This window comes from Ziziphus jujuba, chromosome 9, assembly GCF_031755915.1.
Source record: "Ziziphus jujuba cultivar Dongzao chromosome 9, ASM3175591v1".
Classification (NCBI taxonomy): domain Eukaryota; kingdom Viridiplantae; phylum Streptophyta; class Magnoliopsida; order Rosales; family Rhamnaceae; genus Ziziphus; species Ziziphus jujuba.
In genome coordinates this window covers 2025776-2038163 of record NC_083387.1, presented here as the reverse complement: position 1 = coordinate 2038163, position 12388 = coordinate 2025776, and the positions used below count along the sequence as shown (strand labels likewise).

Sequence of the window (12388 nt, the reverse complement as noted above, 5' to 3'; positions counted from 1 at the left end):
GCCAGGTAAATTCTCTTATTATTATTATCATTATTGCAACCTACACAAACCATATGTACAGAACTTGCGCTGAATAAAATATTAAATAGAGCAATGTACAATAAGCATACAAATATCCAGAAACAACTTTCTCAATGGATATCAAATTGAAAAAAATGGTGAGATTAAACACCGACGAAAGCTCGACACTGTGATTCCCAATGCTCCTTTGCTTGTCGAATCCTCTCCACTCTTTCTGTCTGAAGCCTCTGCTCCCAGTACTCATGGCAACTGTTCAAAATAATATTGAATTTAATCTTTACCCGATAAATCATTTATCAATTCCTTTCAGTCAGCACCATCAGTCAAAGAAAGGTGAGCAACAATGAGAATTAAGTGAAAGGTGAAACATCCTTATTCTTGGTGGAGTGGTGGAGAGAAACTTACCTTCGACTCAATAGAATGCTAAGCTCTTCCAAGTGCACCGCACCTTCATAAACTCTTGCCTGCAGAAATTAAGCGAATGAAATTACAAACTCACATTTCCTGCACCATATTGATTCGTAGTGACGCACGCGTATAACTATCCTGGTCCTAATTATCACCAAAGACAGAACAAAGACAGTCCAGTCTCTTGTGGAGCCACGGTGGAGCAGATGTATTGTTTTGAATTGCCAAATTTCATATTTTGATATATGGTTGGAGATTTTGGCGTTTACTTGTTTCACTGTGAATGCATACCAGAGGTCATAGCCCTTTGCCATTTGAATGGATAACTAACATGGCTACCAACACTTGAGTAGAAAAACCAAAAAAAGAAAGACCAATTGATTACCGCGCGGCATAAAGGGCATTTTTCTTTAGGCTCGGTGGCCTTCAGTCCATCCACAATAGTCACTGATGCAGCTGAGCAGGCACACATGTAGCAGAATATGTGGCCACATGTCAGAGCAACTGGATCAAAAACTGTATCCTGTTGCCAAAAGAATAACAGAAACTGATCGATAAGAAGGCCTCAATGATAATTCCCCAGCTAATTCAATACATTTTCACATGAGGTCTTGATGAAAACTCATAGCACTAAGATTAGTTAGTGTCTTTCAACAAAATATCAGTTTCAAGAAGAGCCATCTTATATTCAATTGAACCCTTACACAGTTATATACCCTGCATTGAACATTTACAAAATTTGGTTATTTACTATCAATTAATTGTTAGCTGAATCAGGTGGGGAATCATGAAAATGATTAAAATCTGGAAACTTACCAAACATATAGAACAAGTCAAGTCAACATCAAGCTTGACGGAATCAAAAAGCTCACAGGTGAGAGATGGCTTCCCATCTTTGAGCGCAAGAGAACATCCCTCAAAAAGTGCAGGTGCCTTCCTTGACTTCACCTTGGTTTCCTTCAAATTGATGTGGAAAGCCATAAGTTCACAGAGCCAAGGACTCTGGAGGATTTCAATGTGCATGCTTTGAGCTTGTGACTTGAAGGCCTGCCCTTGCTTGGAGTAATGAATCTGCTTGCATCTCCAAAATAAGCTCAAACGAACTTAAAAGCACAAAGCAACATTAACCAAAACTGGTGCATATTCATTTTCCTGGATCATCAAAAACATACCTTATCATATTTTTTTAGGATTTTACGAATAGCAATTGCGTTGATGAGCGCATAAGTAACCAGGTCCTTGCCTTCTTGAATCAAGGCAACATGGTTCTGGTTTCCCTGTAGCTTGCCTTTAAACCAAATAACATACTTTCTAAAGCCAGAAGCCAAATGAAGCTCAAGCAATTTCTGTGCCCGCTCATTAAAGCAGCCTACTACATCAGACATTTCCTTGAGAAGCGAAGGGAAGAAGGATCCATCACACACTACAAAAATCAAAATTAAAACTATATTGTTATAAACAAGTCCAGTCCAGCAGAACATTGTGGCTTTTCAATCAATTTATACTAGCTTCTCATACTCATCAATAACTTCAAGCATACGTACAACACAAAAAAATAAATAAAATTAGCATACAAGTTTGTAGCAGAGATACTTGGACATACTAGACAACCCATTTATGTTCCTCTGCCGGCCAATCAGAAACCTTTAACCACATAGTTTCAGAGAAGAAACAAACACATAGTCGGCACTATCGATTTTTTATATGTTCTAGGAAAAGAAAATGAACACAACAATTTGAGAGACAAAGAAGGAGATCAAAGGCTCATCCAACAGCGAGTAAAGGCCACTGGGGGGTCTAAATTTACACAGCTGATTTAAAAAATTGTAAGAAAATCAATGAATATGACTAAAAAGGATAACAGAGCGTAATGGGTTTTGCAACAAAAGATTGCGTATAAAAGACATGAAGAAGCAGGACAGTTCAGCCACCTTAATGAAAATTCCGGCAAAATCAAACCAAGTTCATGAAAGAATTACAAATGGGAAAAATGGGATATTGTTGTTCTTAGTCACCTGGGCAATGGTCAGGGCAGATTTGAACGTTATGGACCCCATTAATGTCCTTCTGGGATTGAAAATCTTTCCTACACTTCTTCAAGATCTTCTTGAGTTTCTTGAAGCCAACCCCAGGTAGTTTTTTCTCCTGGTGTTCCATATACTCCTGGTATTTCTTGCAGAACTTCATCTTTCATCAAAAACATTTAGAAACTATCCCAATTCGCAATCTCTCTCTCTAAAATCTAAAATATGAAAAAGAAGGGGAGAGAGATAGAGAGTGGAGAGAAGATATAAATAGTGAAGAATCTGAGTTGGGTCCGCGATGAACTGTGAAAGTGAACAAAGTATATTTGAATGCGCTGATGTTTATCTGTATGACACGCTTAGCTAAGGCAAAGGCAAAAGCTAAAAAGCAAAGGCTTTTTTTCTCCTGGGCTTTTATCGGACTCTCTGTGTTTATAATGTTTCCATCTGACTTGTAATGTTATAACGGTTTCTACTATCAGCAAAACGTATGCAGAGGGACATATCAGATACTGAATCCGCATGAAAAAGTCAACTTCTCCGAAATTTCTCCGCAGCTTTAACCAACTGGGCCACTCGCTTTCTCAATCACCGCCCCACGGTATTTTGTAAATAAAATAAAATGGAATAAATATATATATATATATGTATATGTATATGTATAAATATAAATATAAATATTTACGTGTAACTTAATTTGATTAATAAAGTTTTGTTTTGTTTTTGCTGTATAATTGTCCTGCTTTTTTGGGAAAAGTAAAAAAATGCAGGAAAGCAAATGTAAGTTTATGTAGAAAACAAAATACTATGAACACCGCCATATTAAAGATAAATGAATGCATTTAAAAAAAAATATATATATATACACAATAATATTTATGCATGTAATTTTAAAAGTTACAAAATAAATTTGCTTGTTGTTTTGCAAGTCATGGTAAGAGACATTAGGGGTGGGAGAAATTATCATAAATGATAATGAAAACAAAAAATGATTCCTTTTTTTTTTTTTTTTTTTTTAATTTATCCATGATTTTGAGGATATTTTTGTGCCGATTGAGATGTAAATACCCACATCAAGTGCTGCTTCTTAATCAAGCTAGCTTCTATGGGACACTCAAATTGGGAAAGATATTGACCGAGTTAATATATGACACCCATATCATAACCTATGAATTCGTACAAAAGCAACCAAAAATAAACAAATAAATAAGTAAAGGAGCAATAGGATAGTTATTTAATGATCGCTAAACGTTCAACCATCTCAATCATTATTTTTTTAAAAAAAAATTTTGAATTAAAGAAATCAGGACCATTATCTGCTTATGTATTAATAAATTTATGCTTGAAAACCTCAAACTTTATTTATTTTTTTGAAACCTACAACCTCAAACTTAAAACACAATATATACTTCTTTTGCACGAACTTAAACCATATAATTTCAATATACTTTTTTTATTGCCCAAAAAAAAAACTATATATATATATATATATATTTTAACCAAAAACATTGTATATACTTTTTTCCAATTTAAATATCATGGATAACTTATAATTGAACATTTAAATTGAGTAGCATCACTTGTTCTATTTTTTTTTTTTTTTTTTTGGGGACAAAAATGAATTTTCATTCAAAAGAAAGGCAAGCATCAGCACTAACAAGCCGTAAAAATTCAGAGAGAAAAACAGATCTCCAATACAATGAAAAAGATATACTCAGGACTGCCTTGTGTCACGGACTTGTTTGTTTACCCTTCAAGCCGTGCGGCCTTAGTTGCTATTCCGACCCTTTGTTGCAACTAAGTAAGTCTTTTGCCCACTAAAAGAGAAAGCTAAGCAAAGAAAGCTAGAGCACAAAGAGAGTTTGGGAGAATGAAAGTATATTACTTGAAAGAGAGCTTTACAAGTATAGATGAGATTTCTTGGATGGTTTGGCCAAATGAGGCCTCCACCTATTTATAGGCATACAAAGCTTAATCCTACGGCTATAATTGCTTTAATTCTACGGTGGAGAATGGGTGTCTAGATCCTTCCCACCTACTTTCCCACCTACTTTACATAAAATATCTAAAGAAGCATCTAGAATGGATATGTACATGGCTTGACCTAGAGTTCTCCACAAGGTTCTAGAGAATTCTACACTACTCTAGGTGCTTGGCCCATTGTAAGGCCCAAAATAGGCCCAAAGTGGATTATAAGGCCCAAGATGGATTGTAAGGCCCAAAATGGAGAGAATGCTCACCAAGTGTTTGATGAAATGCTTCAACCGTGACATTCTCCCCCACCTATGCCGTCGACGTCCTCGTCGAGCTTGCTTCATGAAACCTCTTGATATGATCTTCAAATTGCCAAAGCGCGATAGCAGGTTCCCAACTTGCTTCGCTATCGGGAAGTCCTTTTTCGCGGAACGTGACACTTGGCTAGCCAGTCAGCCGGGAGGTTACATTATTATAGCTTGTTTGCGAACTTAGGAACATAAAATCATATGTGTTGTTTTCCATCAAACAATTATTATCCTAACTTGATGATGCCATTTATTTTCCCCAAAAAAATAAAAAAATGATGACATTTATTAATTCACAAAAAACATCATGCGCCACAAGTTGATCATAGTTATTTTTAAAAAAAAATAGCAATATCTTCCTCACAAAAAAGTGACGAGAATTAAATACAAAATAATGTAAAATTGTGTAATCTATGAATTTATCCATTGAGTCAACTATGAAAATTAAACTCAGCTTACCGTTGACACCACAAAACAAGCAAAAAGTCGGTGTTTGTGATTCAAAATGGTTTTTTTGCATTAAATACTCAGCACAACAATTTGAGTTTTAATTTCAGAAGGATAAAAACGAAAAAAATAAAATAAAATGCCGGCGAGGCCCAGAAAAAGGAAGAGGAAACGTGCATTCACGAGACGAGATTCTCAAACGATAAATTGAGACAGCGTCAGAAATCTTCCACGCGTAAAGGACATGGTTTAGCACCTGAAAGAAGGAAGTGGAAGACAGCTTTTTGGTGGTGACGTGGGCCAGAAGCGATAAACCAGAAAAACGTAGACACGATGGCGTACACTAAATTGATTCGCAAATTGCAAACGGTTTGGTGGCTAATGATTTTCTGTATTACTAATTAGTTTCCACACTCCAACCATAACCCAAAAAATTAAAAATAAAAATAAAAAAATAAAAAAATTAACTTTATGACTGGATAATCCCACACGGCCACACCCACACGTATTATTGGCTTATCGTTTACGAAACTAATCCCTCCATTGCTTTTTCTGGGCCCGTCCTAAACCAAACAAAACCAAAATTTTACACCTCTTTAATTCATTTTTCCCTTCAAATATATGTAAGATATATATATATATATATATATTTGGATAAACTTTGTTAAACTAAAATAGAATCTGCAGCTTCCGAGAGATTTATGTGAGAGAGTGTTTGTTTTATAAAAATAATTTTTAACTTTTAAAAATGTAAAAAATGGAATTCACGATAATAAAATTAATATAATAAATGCCGCCAACCAATAGTTACGAAGGAAACACAAGAATCCCACTCCCCACAACAAACGCCACTTTTTTGCCTTTTATGGAGTCACCAGCCAAAAGTTCATAACATTGTTGAAGTGGTCTGTCTTCGTAAGGAAAAGGAATCCATATACGACTTTTTATGCTTTACGTGAAATGAAGATAATGATCTAGTATGAAAAAGACGTAAGTGCTTCGTACCAAATTATTTACATATATCTATTATTATTATTTTTTTTGGGGGGGATGGTATAGGCAGAAAATTGTGCAATTCAGTGGTGGTGGTAGCTGAAGAGCAGGTTTTATGAGATGCTGAATTAAATAATTTAAAGAAAGTGAACCAAATAAAGAAAACCTCCATGTATATAATTATGAGGAACAAAGACCTTCAAATTTATTGACCAATTATCTATGCTATACATAAAGTTCATCCGCGTATTACTTCAAATTGCTCATGATCAATAGAGACGGACAACACCACTATCTCAAAAATTTTGTTGAGATTTCTCACAGGGATTGGAGTACTACTGTTAGGGATGTTAAAATATCACAAGTATCTTTGGGTGGAACTTGGACAGTACCACTTTGTGTTGTCCACCGCTTAAAAGCTCATTCATACTCTCAATTGTTATAATTATTTTATAGGAGAATATTATATATATATATATATATGTAGTATTGTAGTAATATTCATCCCTAAGAAAGTATAAAAGAGTTACATAGACAGTTTTTTTTTTTTTTCTTTTTTACTGGTATTTTACTATGTGCTATACTATTCAATTTACAATAAAATTAGGTTATCAATTAGTTACCAAATTTTGTGGTATTATGTTATTGATTTGTATTTAATTATATTTATTCTTTTAAAGTTCATTCATTGTTTTATTTATTTAACTAATAATGTAGTAACAGTTCATTTTTACCGTATCATTTGAAAAAAACATTTTGCTAAAGCATCTAGTAGATGTAGTACTGCTGTTCCTTTTAATATTAGAGATAAAGCAAAGCATACAGTAATTACCAAGGTTTTGTTGTATGTGCCAGGTACCGTGTTACTGGTATTGCAACCTCCCACTTGCCACCTGATCCATCATTACATGCAATTTTTTATTTACTAAAAAGGTTAATTTTTTGCAGTGTTCGTGTCCACCATTTCATTTGGCCATAAAATATTTGTTTTGATGTTAACAAGTTGGAATGACTTTAATTATTCCAAATGAATGGCCGTAAGATCATCATAATAATGGAAGAGAAGTAAAGGAAGGCCAACTCAAAGTAAACCCAAATTAACCCAAAAAAAAAAAAAAAAAAAAAAAAAGATAAGTAGGGATATAAAGTTATCCTGTTTAAGCACATCAAAGCAAAAACCAAGACCATCATACGTGGTGACCAACAAACTATGTCGCATTGCATTCGGTGATTGGTTAGTATTGTCGGCAACATGTTATAAGGGTATAAAATGCCTGTCTTGTCCATTTTGAGAAGAAAGCCATGATTTCCAACTTGTCACATTTGATGGACAAAAGTATATATATATATATATATATATTTTTTTTTTTTTGGGTTCAAAATTTGATGGACTAAAGTTGTCTTGCTGTTTTATGGCAAAATCTAAGGGCTGTCTAAATGAAAATTTATATGCATAAATTATGTAAAGAAATATCAATCTCTTCTCTTGGGTAGAGTTTGGGTAGGGGAAGCGAAACAAACTCCAGTGTGCGTCGCTATACACTATGGGCTGTATTCAAACTTGTTTTGGGCCATTAGGGGGCCCAATTTTGATCCATCTATTTGGTGTGTTTGTTGCACAATGCACCATTCGGTGATGGTTAATGGGAGCTGTTTTCCTAAACATGCGTTAACGGAAAGCGATGCTCTAATTTAGCACTGTGACACTAACATATTGATTTCCGAAGATCTTTCACATGAGAGGTGCTCAATTTTATCACCAGATTCCATTTTTTTTTTTTATTTGAACCACAAATAACGAGGCTTGTATTTATATATTTTTTTCTATTCAGATTTGATTGGAATTCCGGGACTAGTTTTTATATACTTCCCTTCCTATTTATATAGTTTATGTTAAAAAAAAAAAATTAATCATAAAGTTTTTTGCAATAGTTTACAGAAAAAAAATTTTATATTGAAAAATTAATAAATGTTTAGTTGTCATTTACGAAGTGTTCATTTAATACTCTTTTAAGCTTCCCTATAAGTTCAATATATAACTTCTAATTTTTTTTTAAAAATTTTCTTTTTTATTTTGATTTAAAAAAATCATTTTTTGACCAAGATCACTTATTGATTTATAACTAAACACTTATTTTTTTAAATGAAAAAATTTATGATAATTAATTAATGTTTTATTCTAAAAAATAAGACACATCAGAGGCTTAATCTGGTACTCAAGTGTTATTATTATTTTTTGCCTTGACATGATTAAAAATGATTTTTAATAAGGAGGAAAAATTTGTTTGATATAGATGTAATGCAGCAAGGATCCGTGAAGTGTTGGGCCTTCTCTAGATGAGATATGGAGGATCCACATGCGAGCCCCTAAACTTATTATCCTATTTTAGATATCAGTAAATATATTTTTAATTAATAAAAACAAATGTAAATAAAAACAAAATAATCTTTCTCTTTTTCGTTGCACAAAGTACAAGAAAATGATTGACTGCAATAGTATGATATGTTTTGGACGGGCTCTAGAGTCTAGTATAGACCAATTTCAGTGGATCCAATTAGAAAATGTGAACAATATATAAATGTATATTTTTTTTGAAATAATGTGAACAGTAATTTTGAGCGTATAATATAATTGATGAAAATGACATTTGTATATTTTCGCCTTGAATTGGCGAATTAATTAATGGCTTTGCCAACGGAATTAGAAATCCACCTGGCGAGTTACACCTTCCCACGTTGTAACCGCCAAACTATACTTAGTGGTTCCAAAGGTCATTTATTGACATTGACTATAAGTTGAAAAGGATCAAATGCACAACACAAAAAATAAAATTACCGAATTGTTATCTATTTGCCCTTTTGGAAAGAACAAATTCCGATCGATTTCTGCGTGTATTAAAATGACACGCTGACGAGACAATTCAAAATCAAAAAGAAGTTCCTTCGGATAATCCCAAATGCTACGATAATTGGACGAAAAAAGAAAAAAGGAACAAACTCACCCAGCAAACAAATCATCCAGCTATTCGTCGCAACGTGGCAACATGCTTGACATCTACGACGTCGTATATATTCTCTCTAAAGGGAAACAAGTATAAAACGATTAGTCTAGAAGCTTCTTTGTTTTTTCTGGATTGTAAGCAGTTTGGGAAGGAATCAAGAGCGATCGATCAAAACAAAGCTTCGGAGGAAGTGGCAACAACAACAACAATGGCGGAAGGTATAGAGAAGCAAGTGATGATTGTGGGAGTCGACGAAAGCGAACAGAGCAGGTATGCTCTGGAATGGACTCTGGACCACTTCTTCGCTCCTTTTTCCACAATCAAACCCTTCAAGCTCGTAATCGTCCATGCCAAACCCACTCCAACCTCTGCCGTCGGTCTCGCAGGACCTGGTACTCTACGCTCTTCACAACACCTAATCCCCAATCAAATCATCATAGGTTGAATTGATATGACTGATCTCACAGAGAATCTGTATATTGACTGTAGGAGCTGCGGATGTTTTGCCGTATGTGGATAAGGATCTGAAGAGGATCGCTGCTCGAGTTCTTGAGAACGCTAAGGAACTCTGCCACAGTAAATCGGTATTCAATTTCGCAATTCTCTCTGCCGTTCTGATTTTTACTTTTGTTGCTTTTATTTATATTATTTATACAGCAATGCTGCAGGCCTATCTTTTAATAGAATAAATTTTATATATATAGCAAAATTATATTTATATATATGTATATATATATATATATATATACATGTTGTAAATGATGTTTATGATATACAATAAAGTCAGTTTCGTTGCTTTCTAGTATTTAAGAAACGAAGTAGGAAGCTTTTTAGTGCCGAAAACAGCTTTTACAACTGTTTATGAAAACGGGGACAGATTGATCCTGCATTTTATCCTAAATAAATTTTCAATGTTTTGTACTGGAAATTGGAAACAATTTTTTTTACCTTTTTTTTTTTTTTTTTTTAAATGTGTTTTGGGCAGTGTGATTGAATTGTTGTGATGGGTTGTTGCAGGTGGATGATGTTTTGTTGGAGGCGGTGGAAGGAGATCCCAGGAATGTTCTGTGTGAGGCTGTTGAAAAGCACCACGCATCAGTCTTGATAGTTGGTAGCCATGGTTATGGAGCTATCAAAAGGTTTTTCTCACCTCTACTCTATCCCATTATATAATCTTTTTTCTGTGAACTGAAATCAACCATTTTTCTCCAATTTTTATACCTCTTAACCTCGTAAATGAGTTTATATCTTTTTTGCTATTATGTTGGGAAATGTGAAACGTGGACATGCAAGTTATTGATTTATTTCCATAACATCCCAGAGAAATTTCATTGGAAAATTAGAATCTAGTTTTGGGTTGGAAGAAATTAATATTGAATTTGATGGGTGCAGGGCGGTTTTGGGCAGCGTGAGTGACTACTGTGCTCATCATGCTCACTGCTCCGTCATGATCGTGAAGAGGCCCAAAATCAAACACTGAGAGAGATCCAAACCAGTGAATCCAAATAAAAATTTGTAATTTTCCAAGTTGAAAATGTTCCTCTTCTTTGTTGTGTTGTTTGCCTGCCGCCTTACACACATCGATTTGAAAACTCTACTCTGTGTATAAAATAATAAACTGGTTTCCTTTGAAAATTTTGATTTTTTGGAGACGATTTGAATTTTGAAGGTATTGTTGTTGATGTTGCAATAAAGAAGTTTATGGTGTAAGGGATGCTCTTATATCAATTGGGCATCAACTGCTAGGAAACTGATTTGATCCTACACGTGTAACATTGGGTTGCAGTGATTAAATTAAAATGCAAAAATGACGATGTGTGTGGCGACTGATTTTTTTTATTTATTTCTTATATACAAGTTAAGCTGTAGGATAGAGCCTCATTTCATGGATGTGTATATATATGTATATATATGTTTTGATCATCACTCACATCCTGTAATAGATCATCTATATTTTGGTCCGTAATTTTATATTGAAATTAATTATAGTTCCTCACTCTTATTCTCTAATATATATTTTTACATGCCTGCTCACACCCTTTAATATATACATAAACACACACACACACACACACACATATATATATATATATATCACACACACACACACACACACACACACACACACACACACACACGCACACGGAGGCTGTTCAGCAATATCTATATATATATATATATATATATATAAGTTAAGCTGTAGGATAGAGCCTCATTCTATGGATGTGTTTATATGCATATATATAAATATATTTTGATCATCACTCACATCCTGTAATAGATAATTTATATTTTGGTCCTTAATTTTATATTGAAATTAATTTTAGTTACTCACTCTTACTCTCTAATATATATTTTTGTCTCCCTCTTCTATTTTATTTGATTTTTACTACTTAATACTTTTTTATTTTATCTAAATTTCTTTGAGAAGTATATATATATATATATATAAACAAAAGAAAAGTCTCTGCATTTTTATTAAACAAAAGAAAAGTCTCTGCATTTTTATTTAAATCAATTAAAACTAAGTTTTGACTTAAGAACTTCAACTGAAAAAAATTAAAATTTTAAGAAATTAGTTTAATCTTGATGTAAAGTTCAAATTTACGGTAACGGACTAGAAATTTGGTAAATGTTAGGGGAGTGCTCCTCTTATCTCCAAAAGGTTTTTACTAATCTTTAATTTGACTTGAATATAAATGCAACATCTATTATACTCATTTAATCATTTGTATAAAGAATCTTGTTATTTGTCATCAGTGATCAGATCACTAGTGATGTGATATTCTGTATAAAAAATAAATTAAAATTTATTTAAATTTAATTTTTTCTTCTAAGTAAACTACTTAACCAAAACCAAAGGAAGCCAAGATTGATTTCTTTAATCAAATGCAGGGGTTGAACAAAATTTTTTGGTAAAGATATGGATCTAATACAAGTTACTTTGTTCATAAAATGGGTTACATGTTCATAAAAAACAAAACAAAGAAAAAAAACAATTAGATTGATAGAAATATTAAAAGTTTATATGAACAAGAAATTACTAGGTATAGTATTTGTATTTTTTATTTATTTATTTTTTTTATCATCGCTAGGTATAGTATTTTTATTTTTGTTTTTATTTTTTTATCATCACAATGTATAGTATTTAAAAATAACTATAGAGATTAAATATATAAAACTAGACTTTTTCTTAGTGTTCTAAAAGATG

The 12388-nt window shown here is 33.1% G+C and overlaps 2 protein-coding genes across 3 annotated transcripts; one reads left to right on the top strand and one right to left on the bottom strand.

Moving 5' to 3' along the window:
* LOC107426277 (probable E3 ubiquitin-protein ligase BAH1-like 1) lies at positions 1 to 2995 on the bottom strand. 2 transcript variants are annotated; one of them, XM_016036403.4, is made up of 6 exons: positions 2445 to 2991; positions 1602 to 1852; positions 1246 to 1500; positions 815 to 952; positions 427 to 485; positions 1 to 270 (listed from the first exon to the last, which is right to left on the bottom strand). In XM_016036403.4, exons 1-6 carry the CDS (start codon positions 2614 to 2616, stop codon positions 165 to 167), a joined length of 981 nt encoding a protein of 326 aa, XP_015891889.2. In that variant the 5' UTR covers positions 2617 to 2991; the 3' UTR covers positions 1 to 164. The 2 variants fall into 2 exon arrangements, with proteins under 2 accessions (XP_015891889.2, XP_048336785.2); XM_048480828.2 differs by lacking the exons at positions 1 to 270; positions 427 to 485; positions 815 to 952 and adding an exon at positions 964 to 1146 and having other exon boundaries at positions 2445 to 2995.
* A 6241-nt stretch (positions 2996 to 9236) lies between these two features.
* LOC107426284 (universal stress protein PHOS34) lies at positions 9237 to 10993 on the top strand. Its single transcript, XM_016036411.4, has 4 exons — positions 9237 to 9569; positions 9667 to 9761; positions 10195 to 10316; positions 10570 to 10993. The coding sequence occupies exons 1-4, from the start codon at positions 9386 to 9388 to the stop codon at positions 10655 to 10657; spliced, it is 489 nt and encodes a 162-aa protein (XP_015891897.1). The 5' UTR covers positions 9237 to 9385; the 3' UTR covers positions 10658 to 10993.
* Positions 10994 to 12388: the final 1395 nt, after the last annotated feature.

Excerpts from the sequence above, each read along its gene's own strand:
- LOC107426284 (XM_016036411.4), top strand. The coding sequence starts at position 9,386 with ATGGCGGAAGGTATAGAGAAGCAAGTGATGATTGTGGGAGTCGACGAA. Across the intron at positions 9,570-9,666 it reads CGTCGGTCTCGCAGGACCTG|GAGCTGCGGATGTTTTGCCG; the intron begins GTACTCTACGCT and ends TATTGACTGTAG. Across the intron at positions 9,762-10,194 it reads AACTCTGCCACAGTAAATCG|GTGGATGATGTTTTGTTGGA; the intron begins GTATTCAATTTC and ends GGGTTGTTGCAG.
- LOC107426277 (XM_016036403.4), bottom strand. The coding sequence starts at position 2,616 with ATGAAGTTCTGCAAGAAATACCAGGAGTATATGGAACACCAGGAGAAA. Across the intron at positions 1,501-1,601 it reads TCCTAAAAAAATATGATAAG|ATTCATTACTCCAAGCAAGG; the intron begins GTATGTTTTTGA and ends AGATGCAAGCAG. Across the intron at positions 953-1,245 it reads TGACTTGTTCTATATGTTTG|GATACAGTTTTTGATCCAGT; the intron begins GTAAGTTTCCAG and ends TTTTGGCAACAG.